General features: G+C 37.0%; 3 protein-coding genes across 5 annotated transcripts in view; all 3 read left to right on the top strand.

Moving 5' to 3' along the window:
• Positions 1-2: 2 nt before the first annotated feature.
• Positions 3-16,170, top strand: LOC109546677 (organic cation transporter protein). 3 transcript variants are annotated; one of them, XM_048669274.1, is made up of 12 exons: positions 3-251; positions 1,424-1,586; positions 5,448-5,646; positions 5,706-5,809; positions 5,863-6,017; positions 6,075-6,243; positions 6,302-6,541; positions 6,594-6,808; positions 9,210-9,391; positions 9,513-9,649; positions 9,703-9,828; positions 16,061-16,170. In XM_048669274.1, the coding sequence occupies exons 2-11, from the start codon at positions 1,444-1,446 to the stop codon at positions 9,815-9,817; spliced, it is 1,659 nt and encodes a 552-aa protein (XP_048525231.1). In that variant the 5' UTR covers positions 3-251; positions 1,424-1,443; the 3' UTR covers positions 9,818-9,828; positions 16,061-16,170. The 3 variants fall into 3 exon arrangements, with proteins under 3 accessions (XP_048525231.1, XP_048525233.1, XP_048525232.1); XM_048669275.1 differs by lacking the exon at positions 3-251 and having other exon boundaries at positions 922-1,586; XM_048669276.1 differs by lacking the exons at positions 9,703-9,828; positions 16,061-16,170 and having other exon boundaries at positions 9,513-9,653.
• On the top strand, positions 3,259-4,204 carry LOC109544794 (leucine-rich repeat transmembrane neuronal protein 1). Its single transcript, XM_019915141.2, has one exon. The coding sequence runs from the start codon at positions 3,284-3,286 to the stop codon at positions 4,169-4,171; it is 888 nt and encodes a 295-aa protein (XP_019770700.2). The 5' UTR covers positions 3,259-3,283; the 3' UTR covers positions 4,172-4,204.
• Positions 16,115-17,288, top strand: part of LOC109544845 (organic cation transporter protein) — a 6,539-nt gene continuing 5,365 nt past the window's right edge. The window contains exons 1-3 of the mRNA XM_048669273.1: positions 16,115-16,257; positions 16,817-17,006; positions 17,057-17,160. Coding sequence (XP_048525230.1) covers positions 16,115-16,257; positions 16,817-17,006; positions 17,057-17,160 — 437 coding nt within the window. The remainder of the gene's footprint in view (positions 16,258-16,816; positions 17,007-17,056; positions 17,161-17,288) is intronic.

Raw genomic sequence — 17,288 nt, 5'->3', positions numbered from 1 at the left:
AATAAATATTTCGTACTCTCATTTGCATGCGACAAAAACCAGTTTTGTTAGCTGCAAAAATTCACAATTTCTCGGTTATTCGTTTAACTCAAACGGCAATCGTCTGTTTTCGATAAGGCGGAGCTTGGGGTTGTAACAAATCAAAATGCCGCATATCAGTCTTGGCGTTTCCTCTTTTGTAGTCTAAACTCTCTCCTGTGAGTGCTTGTGTCTTGTATATTATCGACTAGAAGACGTCGACGACCACGCACGTAAGTCGCATATATTTCCAATTTTCCACTCATTTGTTTTGTAAACAATGTCAGTGTGTATTTAATCGCAGTAGCAGTACAGGGTGTTTTCAAAACTACAAATAGTCCAAAGGACTATTTGAAGTTTTCCCATTTTTACCGTTCCAACCCTCTAAAAATGCTGGTGTTTTTTCAAAAACAAATTATATTTTTAGTTGCTTTTTTCGGCTTATTTCGTTTTTTTTTTCATATAATTTTTTTTTCCGATCGTCTCACTGAAAACCTCCTCGCTTCTAATAAAATTTTAATTATAAAATCCCAGTCCAGTAATTATTGCCGCAAAGAGCAAACTTTCGTTTACTCGGCGGTTTGGGCTGATTTTTACAAGTTCAAAAATCCATTTACCTACATTTTGCGTTAACTTGCGAGGTAACTCGCATTGACCTAAAAATGTGTTGATATGGAATATTTAAATACCTATTTACTTAACTTGATATTAGGCTGTAAATGTGGACTGGGATTTTATAATTAAAAATGTGGACTGGGATTTTATAATTAAAAATCAATTAGAAGCGAGGAGGTTTTCAATGAGACACTCGGGAAAAACAATTTTTTTTTTTTAATTAAGAAATTGTCGCGGGGCGGCAGGGAAATTTAGTCGCAAAAGTCATTAGACTCACTTTAAATACTACTGAAAATTCAGTCCGAACTAGCGTAATAAATATTCAAAATACGGACATTTTTAGTCGCAAAGGCAAAAACGATCAGATTTAAGTTAAATTACGAGCAATTGCGGCTCACCCTTAGTCAAATAAACTCTTCCGAACTTCCCTTAAATATACTTCGCAAGCACTCGAATAAGTCTTTTATTCTCCCTGAATTTAACAGATAAAAGGCCTTTGAAAGGTTAAAATCACGCATTCCACTATGGATTTATTAGCTAGATAATGAGGGAGATGACATCCTTTTAGATGCATTAGATGTGTTGCTTAAGCCCGCTTTGACCTTAGATTGTTTGCTTTGTACTTACACACATTACAAGTCCCATTGTAATCAACATGATAAAAGACGTTGAATTAGCCAGTTCAAGTGGAATTGTAAAAAATTCAAATTTAACTGGCAATTTCCTGCAAAAACGGTTCGCCTGCCCACACCAGATTCAACAGTAAAATCGTGTTTATTGGTTTATTAAGGGACTGTGGCGATTTGGAACATGGGCTACGACGATGTTATATCGATGCTGGGCGACTTCGGAAGATATCAGAAGAGGATCTATTTTTTGCTGTGTCTTCCTGCCATTCTATGTGCCTTCCACAAGCTGGGAAATGTATTTTTAATAGCCGAACCGCCTTCCAGGTAAGCAAGCAAACTGATAAAATACACTTTATGTTTACAAATCGACAGTACCTACCTACATCGTATAAAAATTAATTACAGTAATGTGGGCATCCCTAAATGGAATAATGGAATTCTTCTGTAGCAGAAGTCACAGTCTTTAAATTATTGAGTTAACTTAATTGATAAGAAACCCGTTTTGGCCTCAGTAATAAGATTTGCTAACTAAACGTGGGTCGCACTTCGGCAGATAAATGATACATCTGCAACATGTACGCTTTGGTAAGCAGCTCCTTATGATACAGCTGCTGGACTTGGAAGCTTCAAAAGAAAACAGCGTTTTACACGATTTTAGTCAACATTTCAATCTTACCCCGCTCTGTCGAATAGTTGTCTGGCCCCTTGATTGTACTCGGACATCGCGAGTTCCAATCGATTTATCTGATGATTTCTACACCAATCCCGCGCTGTATTTATTAAGTTGAATGCGACGCCTTTTCTTCGATATCTTCCGTATAAGAGATTTATTAAATGGCAATTATCGGTTGGGTTCGTCGCTTTTTCTCACCTTTCGTCAGTCACAACTCGAAACAACCAGGCCCAATCAGGATTTTGAAAGTGGCGCATTACAGCCACTGTTCCTATAATCTGGAATATATATAAGTTAATTTCCTTAATTGTTTTATTCGGTTAAATTTTGATGGAAAAAGTCTTAATTTGAATCGTTCTCAAAATTAACCAAACTTTGAGGACACACAAGGTGGTTTTGCTCTATTTATTGACGCGAAAACGCTTTTCATCCCAACTAGTTGGGGCGCAAAAAGTTTTTAAAAAACGACAGCGAAATTTAGTGGCAAAAACTGAAAGGCTAATTTTGAATTGTTCTGAAAATTCGACCTAAAACCTCCAAAGAAACGGAACTCTAAAAAAACACAAAGTAAGTTTTGCTCTATTTACTGTCGCCAAAACGACTTTCTTAAAATCTTAACTGGTTTGGACAAAATAAATTTTCGAGAAATGGCGTGTACATTTTGTCGCAAAAACATCGCAAGTCTCACTTTAAATATTTCTCAAAATTCAGCCCAAACCTCCGTGCAAACGAGGCTTTGAAGAAACCTAGAGTGAAGTTTACTCTATTTGCTATTGCAAAAAGCGTCTTTGACTCTTAAACTGGTTTGGACGTAATAAACATCTGAGCAAACGAAGCTTTAAGAAAACGTAGAAGTGGACTTTATTTATTACCACAAAAAGAAGCATTTCAATCTCAGCTGGTTTGATAAAGAACATCAATAAACAAGGCAATAAATTTTCAAAAAATAGCTTGTAAACTTAGTCGCAATCATTGCAAGTCTTACTTGGAATCGTCCTCAAAATTCAACTCAAGCCTCTAAGAAAATCAAGCTTTGAGCAAACATAGAGTGAAGTCTGTGTTATTTATTAAAAGCCCAATGAATCAACATCCACAACAGAATAATAAAAGGAAGTAGTTTTACCATTCATATCATTATTTACTTGAAAACAGTTAAAGATGAAGTTGAAAAAACCATAAATTACTGATAGCTGACGAATTTCTTAATGCTCCGACTTCCATTCAGGAATCTCTCAAGTATCCTGGTATGAAAACATGACCTAGATGCGATAAAGACGATTTATCAAAGACCCCAATTTCGTCATAAGCATCATTTTGCAGCAGTGGTCAATAAATTATTTCAGCAAAAATGCTTCCACTCGCCGCTTTAACGTACTTGCTCTTATTGGTGCCCACAAATCGGGCATTTTCTTGCTTCAACTTTGTGACTCTCACGGTGTTTCGCGAGAACTTCAAACTGGTTTTACAACGGGCGGATACCGTGGAAAACGAGCCGCTTGGCACGGAGATTGTGGTGGAAAATCAGCACGTTCCTTTGCTGCAAACCGGGTGTTTTAAAAACTTGTCGAAGCTGCGGTACATTAAAGTGGTTCAGTGTGGACTTGAGGAGATTGAACCCAGTGCCTTCTACAATCTGCCCAAACTCAGGACGATCGATCTGGGATTTAACAATCTCAAAGAGATAATAAATGGCATATTTCACTCCCTGGCTATAGTCAAGTTGTCGCTGAAAGCAAATGCAATCGAAACCATTCGAGAGCATGCCTTTTACAACTTAACGTTGCTGGAAAGTTTGGATCTGAGCAGCAACAAGCTACATTATTTAAGTCCGGAGATGTTTTTCCGAACATACCAAATCAGCAGGCTGGATTGCAGCCACAACGATCTGCAACAAGTGGACGAGTTGTTTTTTTGGGACATATTCGGCTCCAATCGGGACGACGTTTCATCTCTAATTGACTTGAGCTTTAACAATCTGAGCACAATTGAGCGAGACACTTTTAAAGGAGTCTTTTATATAAACTCATTGTTACTGCATCACAATAGCATTAAAGAGATTAATAGTGAGGCCTTTCATGGCCTCAAATCAGGCGTCAGTCTAGATGTGAGATACAATAAACTAGATGGGTTGGATGATATAGAACTTCTGAGACTCGCTGCTGGAAAGTTCGAGGATATCCTTGACGACTGGGACCAGTATACCGAAGACTTACTCATTGGCATTGAAAACCTTTAAAAAATAACAATAAAAATCCGTACCTGTTTTCTACCTTGTGGTTTCTCTTTCATGTCTTCCAGTTGCTGGTCATCAATGATTTTGTAGCGAGATTTCTGATCAGTGGCTTGAAAAAACGGTTCGTACACTTCAGCCACCCAAGAAATGATCGGCTTTTTCTCATACATTACTTGGGCCGACTTCATAGTGACTGCCCCATATATGCAAACGTATATTAACAGCAGGATCAAGGGGACAGTTAAAAAGCAGACAAAAAGCCTGATTTGAAAAAATATGAATTCCAAGGCTATGAAAATCATGGTGATTTGAAAGGTCACCTGAAAATAACACTCTCAGTTAACTAAGTGGAACGGCAATAGTTAAATAGTGTTTTAAGTGGACTTACTTCGTTAAAAACATAACCCAAAAACATATTGGAAATATTCGAAGCATAAGCGTTGCGGACCAGTTCGGACACTTGCGGCGTATCATTGTCTCTTTGTTTTCTAATTACTATTAAATGCATTGTAGATTCCTTATGCATGTTGAATGCAAAAAAGGTTTTGCCTGAAACAACCACTGTTGATGTTTGAGATTGACAACCATAGATCATAGATGAAGACAAGTTTGATTGACAATCAGCTGGCAGCAGCGTTGCCAATGGGGTTGTTTTTCGTTTGTTTTTTTTGTTAGATTTTTTTTGAGTTTAGTACTAGTAAATACCATAGTAGAATGTGCATGAATAAAATTTTTACAAAGTGTGTAGTTGATATTTTTTAGCGAGTAATCGTTTTCATTAAGCAATTCTTTCTACGTAAAAATCGTATTATTATTATTATCATTATAAATTATTTAGTTAGAATACACCTTAAGGTATTTTCTGTGAAAAATTATAAGCTAGATTTTATTGAAAAAATTAGATTTTTGGAAAAATTTTTGCAGCCTCGAATTATGGACAAAACCCTAATAATTAATTCTGGGTCTTTTCCCAAAAATATTTCCCCGAACTGAAAAAGCGAAAGTTTATAATGATTTATTTGGAAAACTCCTCGAAACTGGGGTTTCTTCACTTTTTCTGTTTCTGGGGCACTAAACAGAAAAACCGGGGGTTTCCCTAACGTTTTACTGTAAAATACTGCAAACTGAATCTTTTATGCAAAAAATTAAGAGATCGATTCAATTTAGTTAATTTTACGTTTAATTTTTCCTAAAAACAGAACCTGCTAAATTCTTGCTTCGCCGCACTTTTTAATTGAAAAACAATAAATTGCGGCAACTAAAGGAAACTTTCTACTAGATGTAAATTGCCGTACGAACTCGCAAATGCCTCCTACCATATCAACGACACTGAAATGGAAAAGTGGTATTCCTTCAACAAGACGAGAGACAAAAGCTTCCACTCTTGTCTCATAAACGCACCAAATTCCACCATTCCTCAACCATGTGATGAATACATTTACGACCTCAAAGCCTACGGATACACGGCTGTTATAGACGTGAGAAACCAGGTTTTTGGGTAATTGGCCCTTATTTATGGATTTTTTTCGGATTTTAGTGGAACTTGACATGTGATAAAGCGTATTTAATAGCCATAGGTAATTCCCTGTTTATGTTTGGCGTGATGTTCGGATCGATCGCTTTTGGAGAATTGTCCGACAGGTAAAAGACCACCCTTCTGTTTTTCACCCGATTAAATGCGGATTTTTTAACAGATGGGGCAGGAAAAACACGTTCTTTCTATCCCTGGTCATGCAGGTGGTGTTTGGGGTGGTAGCCTCTGTCGCCCCAGAGTTTTGGACCTTTACTATAGCTAGAGCTGTGGTTGGAGCTACCACTTCTGGAGTTTTCCTAGTAGCTTATGTAATAGGTATGACCGAACTGAACATCCGCTTCAAATGAGATCTTTTCCTATTTGCCCAATTAGGCTTGGAGATGGTTGGCTCCTCTAAGCGGATGATCGCCGGGACGGTTTGCCAGATATTTTTCTCCGTTGGCTACATGTTGACTGCAGTATTTGCCATCTACATACCGAACTGGAGGTCGTTGCAATTCGCTTTAACTATTCCAGGCCTCGTCTTTTTAACCTACTGGTGGTAAGCTGGTGGAAAGTTGCATTGTTAAGCAAAAACGCATTAATTTCGTGTGTGTCAGGTTGATTCCTGAATCGGCCCGATGGCTGATCAGCAACAACAGGCTGGAGGAGGCGAAAAAGAACATCCAAGTTGCAGCCAAGTGCAACAAAGTTCAAATTCCAGATAAAACATTGGATGAGCTGCTTCGTCCATCGAGCGACAGTCCGCGAAAGGTTGCCGGTGAAAAACAGCCGAATATTTTGGATATTTTCAAATATCCCCGACTGAGGAAGCGATCATTGATTATATTCTTCGATTGGTAGATGCATTGACGGGCAATGCGAACCCGCTCTAGCTCTAGATGTTTTCAGGTTTGCCAACAACATCACTTATTACGGACTGTCTTGGAATACAAACAATCTGGGCGGTAATCCGTATTTGAATTTCGTTATTTCGGGCGCTGTGGAAATTCCTGCATACGCTTTTTTGATTTTCACATTGAACAGATGGGGACGAAAGAATATTATGTCTGGGTGTATGATCACTGCAGGCACAGCGTTGCTTTTAACGATGATTGTTCCTCAAGGTACAACTATTTTTTCCATTGCTACATTTGATCAAAATTGTGTTAAATTTTTACCACTTTTAACTGCTGAACAGGGTGTCCCAACGATGGAGTAAAGTAACGGTACTGAATGAGCTGTTTTAAAAATATTCACAATTATACAAAGTAAATTTGCAAAACAAACAAGAGAAAATTTGCAGCGCATTCAACACCTTTTTTTCTACTAAAACACCCTACATTTTTAGTTATTTTTTATTTATCGTTGAGAGCGATTTGACTTCCGATTGAACTGTTATTTCGTTCACCTCCTTTCCGGTTAGTGCGTGTTTTTCAAAAGAAATACTGCTTCAGATAGGGTTCCTACAGGGTGGCAAATGAAACGATGCCAAATTAGTGAAAGTTGCGCGTGCTTTCTGTTGGACGAAAAAAACATTTTTTTGTATTTTATCGCCACAACCATTAAGATAGACCTCAAATATCGAGAAACGTTTTTGAATTCTTTGCCCATCTCGTTCATTTACAGCGTGGTCTCAAAAAATCGCCTTTTGGCCTTGCAGTCAGAAACTTTTTCTCTTAACCGATTTTCAAAATCTAAGGCTCATCTTAAAGCTAAAACTGCACAGTTTAATTGAGGGAAAACTTCAATATCTAGTGAGTTGCATAAATGAACGAAATATTTGAAAGTAAACTTTTCTGATTTGGGATTTTTTTGTGCATCTCTGTATAGTGAATTTTCGTCCTAAATACCCATTTAGGGCGATGTTGAAGCTTCAACATGAGCTCTGGATCGTGAAAATCTGACCAAGAAAATAAGAGTTATCGCTGCAAACTAAAAAGATGATTTTTTGAGGCCACCCTGTAATTTGAAAAGATCGCCGAAAAATTCCAACATCGTTACGAGCTATTTGGTTTACCTTTAAACTTTAGGTGTTGAAATCCAAAAACCCTTACTATTTTTTACGTACAACTAATTTTTTCTATTGCTACATTTGATCAAAATGGTGTTAAATTTTTACCACTTTTAACTGCTGAACAGGGTGTCCCAACGATAGAGTAAAGTAACGGTACTGAATGAGCATGTTTTAAAAATATTCACAATAATACAAAGTGAATTTGCAAAACAAACAAGAGAAAATTTGCAGAGCATTCAACACCTTTTTTTCTACTAAAACACCCTACATTTTTAGTTATTTTTTATTTATTGTTGAGAGCCATTTGACTTCCGATTGAAGTGTTATTTAGTTCACTTCCTTTCCGGTTAGTGCGTGTTTTTCGAAAAAAATACTGTTTCAGATAGGGTTCCTACAGGGTGGCAAATAAAACGATGCCAAATTAGTAAAAGTTGCGCGTGCTATCAGTTGGACAAAAAAACATTTTTTTGTATTTTATCGCCATAACCATTAAAATATACCTCAAATATCGAGAAACGTTTTTGAATTCTTTGCCCATCCCGTTCATTTACAGCGTGGTCTCAAAAAATCGCCTTTTGGTCTTGTAGTAAGAAGCTTTTTCTCTTAACCAGTTTTCAAAATCTGAGGCTCATCTTAAAGCTAAAACTGCACAGTTTAATTGAGGGATAACTTCAATATCTAGCGAGTTGCATAAATGAACGAAATATTTGAAAGTAAACTTTTCTGATTTGGGATTTTTTTGTGCATCTCTGTATAGTGAATTTTCGTCCTAAATACCCATTTAGGGCGATGTTGAAGCTTCAACATGAGCTCTGGATCGTGAAAATCTGACCAAGAACATAAGAGTTATCGCTGCAAACTAAAAAGATGATTTTTTGAGGCCACCCTGTAATTCGAAAAGATCGCCGAAAAAGTCCAACACCGTGTCGAGCTATTTGGTTTACCTTTAAACTTTAGGTGGTAAAATCCAAAAACCCTTTTTCTTTTCGAACAAGTGGCATGCCGAACTTTGCAAATTTTACATTTTTCCAGTTGCCGCCCTGTATAAAATTTGTCTGTTAGGCTTAATTTTTACCAAATCATTCAATGACAGGAAAAAAATGGGGCTCAATAATGCTTCAAAGGGAAACCAAATCGTTCCAAGCAATCAGAATTCATCCAGTTTTAAAGTTGGGGCAAATTTGGCTGTGTAACGTTCTGTTGTTGAGCAGTTTAATTTTTGAAAATTCGTTAAATTGAACGAATATTCTGACCACCCTGTAGTTTGAAAGAGAAATATTTTGCAAGAAATTGAAATTTCCATCAGAATCAAAAAATAAAATAAAATATATAGTGTTCGATTGGAAAAAGAGCAACTTTTCAGACACACTCTGTTTAATTGTGAATAAAAAATTGCGTTTTTGCGAGTCAGTCGATTATCTAGGTACATAAATACAGTTGAAAAGTGCGTTTGTGGATTGGCCTTAGAAAACTCTTGGATTCTGCACGAAAAAATGCATCCTCAATTTCAGATCTTCAATGGTTGAATATCACTTTGGCCATGATAGGAAAGTTGGCTATAACTGCGAGTTATGGGGCAGTTTACGTGTTTTCCACCGAACAATTTCCCACTGTGGTGCGAAATGCTGGTTTAGGGGCAGGCTCTATGTGTGCCCGTGTTGGATCAGTTACAGCACCATACGTTAATATAATGGTAGGAAAAAATCTCTAAAATTCGCTTCTTTCAATATATAGTGTTCACATAATAACACCTACAAACTCTTATGCATATGTGGCAAAGTCGGTTATTTTAATGTTCGCCCGGTATATTCCAGACACACATATGGAAGCCTCTTCCCTTGCTAATATTCGGAGCTTTGGCCTTTATTGGCGGCTTAATGTCGCTTACTTTACCGGAAACTTTGAACCGAAAGTTGCCGGAAAGTTTCGAAGAAGGTGAATCGTTTGGAAAGTAAGTTTCCAGAATGCTTATTTAGGATCAGGGTAACACTAGTTTGCTACCAGGAGGACGAAAGAAGCCGCTTCTACTCTGGAAGGAGTTAAGCTTGAAACGATAGCAAACAACCAAGGAAACGGTGTGGAATCAGAGCTGCTTAAACTGAAGCCAGACGACGTCTAATGTGGGTTCAGGTAATCAGAATCGCAGCCAAAAACGTATTTTATTATTGACCATTTTGATATTATGATCTGTTCACGTTCAAATTGTAGATAATAGTTAGACATACTCGAATGCCATTTATTTGTAGGAAGCAACGATTTTTCTCGATTTTTTGTGCTATCTTAACAAAACATTTCAGGTTTCTGAAGAAAGAAAATGAAAGTGGGGACAGTTTTCCATGCAACTTTGTTTGTGTATGATTTACAGGGTGGTCCGCCACTAAATTGACAAAATTTACACACAATGTTTAGGCAAAATATTGAGTTTCAGACAAACTTGTCCTATCAGAAAGTTGATAGTTTCCGGTGTACAGGGAGTCAAAGTGCAAAAAATGTTTTTTATGGATTCTTGTCCAGTTTTGCTTTTATAAAAAAATGTGTTTAGGGGCTTTTTCCATTGAGGAATCTAAATTTCCTATTCCTTGAGTTGCAGTTTATTCAGGAAAATTTTGGGTTTTTGATGATAAATTACCAGAGGTTTCAATGTGAAATATTGCGAAAACGGTGAGAGATCGGCTGGAACCAAACACACAATTTTTCTATCAAGCAAACCCTCAAACTTTCAAGTTGCTGCTTGATCTGGGTTGAAAGTTGCTCATTTTCAGTCCAAAATTTACTTGGCTGCCAAAATTTGCATTTGAAGAGATTTCATCAAAACTCATCACCATTTACGGATTCAAATGCCCTTTATAGATGATCAAAACTTCAACTTGCTGCTTCATACGGGTTAAAAGCTACTAATTTTTAAAACAATGCGCTTACATAATCAGGCACTCACTTTCCGACAAGCATTAACTTGGCTTGTAAAAATCAGAATTCGACGCGATTTCACTGAAACTTTGAAGACTTTGAGAATCACGTGTCTTGTGTGGAAGTTAGAAAGTTCAGGTTTCTGCTTGATCTGGGTTGGAAGTTACTAATTTAAAAAATGGAGTCAAATGAAAGGAGCCAATTATTTCAGACCAAAACTCACTTAGTTGCCAAAAATCAGCATTTTGTGCGATTTGCCTCAACAGCCTCCAATGTCTTCTATGAATCGTGAACATTTCAATTTGCTACCGGATGTGGGTTGGAAGTTACGAATTTCTCAGCGAGCGGGTTAATATATGAAGATTCAGGTGCCGTTAGGTCAGAGTTTCAAGTTGCTACTTAATCTGCTAAAAATGCGATAGTTGCAAACCCCAAAAAATGAAGTAAAACTGATTAAAAACAAAATTTGGCAAAAACCAAAAAAACATGGCAAAAACCAAAATTTTATTTACACTTTGACATCCTGTACCTCGGAAACTATTAACTTTTGGATAAGACAAATTTGCCTCAACGGCAATATTTTTGCCCAAACATTTTTCCTGTGAGTTTTGTCACCCTGTATGATTCTGGCATTATGTAATACAAGTGATTTGTTTAGCGACTAATTTTATTTTGTATACAAAACACGGAAAACTGTTCGTTTTGCAATTACATGGGCTGAAGATCTTGGAAAGGTGACCTTTCCCTAATTGTTTTCCATTTTTCCTGGAAAGACTGGCGAAAATCCTTTCTGAATAAGGCTTTTACAAATATACTATATTCTCAAAAGAGATAGACTTTCGAGGCCATTCCTTGAAACTAATGGGTTTTTCGGGTTTTTAGACCGTCGTTCGGTAGAATTTCTTCCTGACGTTTCGCAAGCACGAGTGGCTTGCATCTTCAGAAGTGGTTTGCTTGAACAGTGTAAGCGTTAAGAAATTCTACCGAACGACGGCCTAAAAACCCGAAAAACCCATTAGTTTCATACTTTATACTTTCCCACATGCGGCCACTTGCAGTTTATTCACCCTAAACGTGATCGACTATTCTTCACATGACTCATTTACGAGGAGTCCGAAGAGAGAATACGGACATATGAAAATACAGGTTCGATTCAAAATCGAGTTTTTTTGTTAATCTTTTTTCTTCATGTAAAATACTGTGTGTATGATGGAGATCTTACTTCTTAGTCGGTTTTAAAAAGACGAGAAAATACATTTAATGGTTTTGAATGGAAAATATGTTTGTATTAAGTTGACTGCTATTTATAATGGCGATAAAACAAGTTATGTTACAAAAAACCATTGAATCATTCATTATGTGGAATAAGGATAAATACCGTATTGCATTTATCTGATTTTATATAAAAAAATATATTTAAAAATAGATTTTTTTAGTACGAAACTGGTTGTTGTTTTTCCAGGCTTGCATGCAAACCGCGTGAATTTCCTTTACTACTTTTTATTTTCTGTAAAAATTGATAGGTTTATAAGATAAACAGGGTGATTTACGTAGACGGTGCATTAGAGGTTTTCCAACTTTTTCCTCCTGTTTAGTTTGCATTCTTATTATTTAATGGCAAAATGTTCAAACACGAGCAAATTTATTTTAATAGTGATTTGGAGTTTCCAATATCTTCTAAGCTAGTTTTACTGGCTCCCCTTGAACCACTAGAAATTCTTTATAGCTTCTACTAGCGACAAAAAATTGAAAAATCTTTACGGACTTTTTGCACGGACCCTCGTACAGACGCGTTCAATAATTTGCGTTGAGCGCGCACAGCCGGCCGGAAAAAATCATTCGCAACACTGATTGGTGGAAAAGTATGAGGCCATGTGCTCGGTCACATGAGGTCCAAAGTCCTAATTTTTTTCGCGGTGTGAACGTTTGATCCGCATTGCCAAACTTCGCCGATGGTACGAAAAGCCGACAGCTACGTTCCGGAATTTTTAATTTTTCTGAGATTCTGCGGGTAAATTGGTTGTTATGGCATGATAAATGTGCGTAGATCCAAAGGCTCTAAGTGCTAGTGGTGGCGGAATAAGGACTGTGCCGAATAGGAGCAGATGTGCTCAATTCAGATCCAGTAAGTTCATAGCTTAATGACGCTGACCGTGACCTAATAGATTAAGCTCCCACTATTGCCAGTTTGTCTCAGGTTATGTGGGTTTTCAGCCAAAGCGATTCACTATTAATATTCGAAGTTTTCCTCAATTTTTAGGATTTTTCGAAAAAATCGATAGTTAGCCGGTTTTGTAGGCACTCGGACGTTGCACGCCTGAAAGGCCCAGAAAGAGTCTCACCAATAGTCTCATTTTTTAAAAGTTACAAGCCATAAGGCTCTTACAATTAAACTTCTGTTAAGTGATCAATTAACGTATTGTTCATTCCGATCACTTTAAGTAGAGCCACTGCTGAACACGGGCTCTAGTCGGGTGTTGCACTCCACCAATACTCACACAACTGGCAGGATTCTGCAGGTTTTTAACCGTGTACTTACTTTTTATTGGTAAGTGTTAGTTTACGTATTTTGTTAAAAAAAAACTGGCGACTGACGCTCTTCAAATTCAATTTTCATTATTTATTTATCCCTTAAAAGTGATCAACCTGGTGGTCATGCTGGAAGAAACCGTGGATTCTTCATTCCCCGTATGGTGATTATCTTTATTCTACAAACTTCCGCGAAATGAAAAAATCCCCAATAAATAAAAACAAAATAAGAGTAATCATCAGCATTTCAACCGTGTTTATCCACTTACTTATAGGCGGTATTTATACGCAAAAACTGTTTTCATGTTTCCCAGCCAAGTTTGACCCATGCTGATTATTAAAAGTTATTTTTTCCACTAATCTATTTAAAATTGCTTTGCATTTTCTGTTTTTTCCTTATTTTTGCTTGTTTTTGTTCGTTGCTCGCACTCTTCGCTTTGGTTGCACCGTTTTCCATTAAAATACCTACCGGTCAAGCGGTGAAAGTGGGTTTGGCAATCATGTTCACTTTGCTTTCTACAAAACGGGGCTCGAAAAAAATTAGAGCATGAAAATGGAGCAAACTATCGAAATTTCAGTTGCCGAAAAATCAGATAAAAATTGGTTTTATTTCCTTTCCGAGCATTTGCAATGGGGATATCGAAATCCGTAATTTAGGTATACGAAGTTGGTTAAATCGGAAAAAAGTTGGGCAATCCGAAAACCTGGTCCTTCAAAACTTTTGATCAAACTTGCCACAAAAATCCCAAATTTGCGCATTTCGATTATGTTATTTTTTTGATTTAGTAACGAATCTGGAGCAAAACCGACTGCAGGTTCTCACAGCAACGAAAGAAATACATTATCAGTTTAATGTCCGACGTTTCTCCTCCAAGAAACCAGCATCAACTTCGTTTTTGCAAATACGGCTCGTTTTTATGGTCGGTTTTGTCATTTTTTCAAATTATTATTGCGAAAATTGTAAATATTTTTGCGTTTAGAGACAAATGTAAACGACTCAATTAGTAAACCCTAGTTCAAATACAGTCGCTCCTCAACACAGGAGTTTCTCTGACTCAAAATTTGAACATGAAACAGCAAACTTTTTTTGATTCGGAAATCTTCCCTCCATTTTCCTCCTTAAAAAATGGAGGRAATATTTCCGAATCCAAAAAACTTTGCTGTTTCATGTTCAATTTTGAGTCAGAGAAACTCCTGTGTTGAGTAACTCATAGAGCTGCATCAATTCAAAAGAGCAACTCAGCACAGTGTTACTCATGCCTAGTTCAAATACAGTCGCTCCTCAACACAGGAGTTTCTCTGACTCAAAATTGAACATGAAACAGCAAACTTTTTTGGATTCGGAAATATTTCCTCCATTTTTTACGGAGGAAAATGGAGGGAAGATTTCCGAATCCAAAAAAGTTTGCTGTTTCATGTTCAATTTTGAGTCAGAGAAACTCCTGTGTTAAGGAGCGACTGTATTTGAACTAGGCATGGGTGACACTGGGTTGAGTGTTGATGAAGCTCTATGAGTTAATGAGTTATAACTCATTGCGCTGCACTTCACTGAGTCACTCATGTCTAATTTGAACAAGTAGTCGGAAAGTAGGAAACCGGACAAAGTTAACAACTAATCTCAAACAGTAGGGTGTATTTTAAAAAAGCCAGTGTTCTCTCCAAAAAGAAACAGCAGTGAGGAGAAATTAAACAATGTATTATTGGCACTTGCAAAAATCGAAACTCTTTAAAATGGCTCACTTTTAACGCATAATCTATTTTTATTGAAACAGTTATCTCATTGTTACTTTAGGTACGCATAACTATGCATAAAACTCTATTAATAAATCGCAATAAACACTTAATTTTACACTGGATCTGTAGCAAAATTATCGATTTTCGTTAATTTCGTGTCGATTATACGAGATAATATTTAAGAAGGTTGTTGATAAGTATTTTTGATACAAAACCATTAGCGAATTATTGGCATGTAAATGTTTACAACGTTCAAGTTTGTTGATTGGATAATTGGATTTTGAATATTAATAACAACCGCTCGAAACCTGAGAAATTTGTCATTTTGGCTCAATCGGATTACTGGAGTACTTCGATAAAATCAGGTGAGTTTCGCTCCAAATTACCCAAATTACCTTGAAGGCGGCTGATTATTTTAAGCAGGCATCTTAAAAGATTTTTTATATCATCGATCACTCCATGCAAAGGTACAAAGATACGAAAGTTGCCTAAATTTAAACAAAAGACCGATAGGGTCGATAGGAAATAAAGCTGTTTTTCTCACCACTCCAATCAGAGAACCTTGATAGTTTCACCAATAATTTGACCAAAATCCTTATCTTTTAGGCTCTTTCAATGCAGATTAATTCCTTTTTAATATTGCGTATTAATGGCTCAGATTGTATCTGGCAAATTGCGAACATTTTGAGCAGTTATCAAAGTTAATTATCACATTGACATACTTGGATGGGCTTAATTTCAATATGCGGTTTAATAATAACAAGAATAATAGTCACCACGTGTCCCAAAAGCAGTTGACAAATTGTTTTGTGTCTAATAATTGTTCTCCTACTTGCTATTGGCACTTAAACTCGTTTAATTGTTCACAATTGCCTAATTGCAGGTATTTCCGACATTTTCCCATTTTTTACGACTATTTACCGGAATGTGGTGAATAGTTTTGTTTTCGCCGTGTAGAAGTTACTTAGTGCGCGAAATTTGAAGAACTTTTGCGCATCGTGTTCATTCATTTACCACTTGATCTTATTTTTCCGTAATTTGTCGCCTCAATTGCAAAACAATGCAAAAACTGTGTCAGTATAGTTGCATTTCTCATTCAGTGGCTATTCAGTTTTACAGCTTAGTCGCTTGAAGTTGAACTAAATTAATTTGAGATTGTATTTACGTTGCAAAAATAGCATGTTTCTTTCAGAATCCCGCAAATTCGTAGATCTGACACTGTATTAGACTAAAGTATTTTTACAACATGGGTTTCGACGACGTTTTACCAGTATTAGGCGACTTTGGAAAGTACCAGAAGCGGATTTATTTCCTGCTGTGCTTACCGGCCATCACATCAGCTTTCCATAAGCTAGGAAACGTATTTTTGTTAGCAGAACCACAGTATAGGTAAGTAAGGCGAGTTTATTAAGGACTTTTCAAAAGTCCAAAAAGTTTCGCGTGTGAAACACAACTCCAAACTCCAACTGAGAAGTTGGACCAAAAAAGCGACTTTTCGTCAAAAAAAGAAGATCTCGAAAAACGTTTTTCAATTCGTCGCGTGGTCTCAAAAAAATCAACTTGCTGGTCTTGCAATGGTAATTTTTTTCGTTAGCACCGATTTTCAAAATCTAAGGCTCATATTGAAGCTAAAACTTCAAACTCGTATTGCCAGAAAAATTCCATATAGCGGGTTTCGTGAATGAACGAAATCTTTGAAAGTAAACTTCACTTCCACGATCATAGATTTCGGGGACAATATCTGCAAAATGTTGCATTTTTTATTGGCCACTCTGTAGAAGATTTATCTGAGGTGCTTGATTGACTAACCGAATCGCTTTAAGCAATCAGAATTCATCCAGTTCAAAAGTTAGGGCAACTTTAGACAAATATAAAGCAAACTCGTATGGCTTTTCCATTCATGCTTCCCCTCTGGACCTTCCTGCATATAATTTCATGCTACTTTCAGGTGTCGACGTCCAGACGAGCCGGCAGACAGTCTTTACGATTTGTCGACATCCGAATTGGAGAAATGGTATCCTTTCGACAGCCTCCAGCAAACATTTTCCTCCTGCGAAATTTGGTCGGGAAACGCTACCACGACTTGCAGCGAATTCATTTACAAACACGATGACTACGGGTTTACGACTACCATTGAGGTAAGGCTGGGCAGCTGCAGGAGTCAATCATTCGAACTAAACATTTCCAGTGGAATCTCACCTGCGAAAAGGCTTACCTGATTGCCACTTGCAACTCGATGTTCATGGTGGGCGTGATGTTGGGGTCGATTATATTTGGAGAAACTTCCGATAGGTGAGTGTTTAGCTGCGAATAGGTCAGCATTATTAATATTGTAGATAAGTTCTATATTGTTGAGGCGGATTCATTTTTTACAAACTTCTTTTTGGGTATTTCGCCTCAAAAATTTTTGTCTTTAAAAA

Source organism: Dendroctonus ponderosae, unplaced genomic scaffold (genome assembly GCF_020466585.1).
Source record: "Dendroctonus ponderosae isolate FM_Combo_2020 unplaced genomic scaffold, Dpon_F_20191213v2 Dpon_F_20191213_8, whole genome shotgun sequence".
NCBI classification, from domain to species: domain Eukaryota; kingdom Metazoa; phylum Arthropoda; class Insecta; order Coleoptera; family Curculionidae; genus Dendroctonus; species Dendroctonus ponderosae.
Note: the sequence above shows the minus strand (reverse complement) of the source record. Positions and strands in the feature narration are given on the sequence as shown.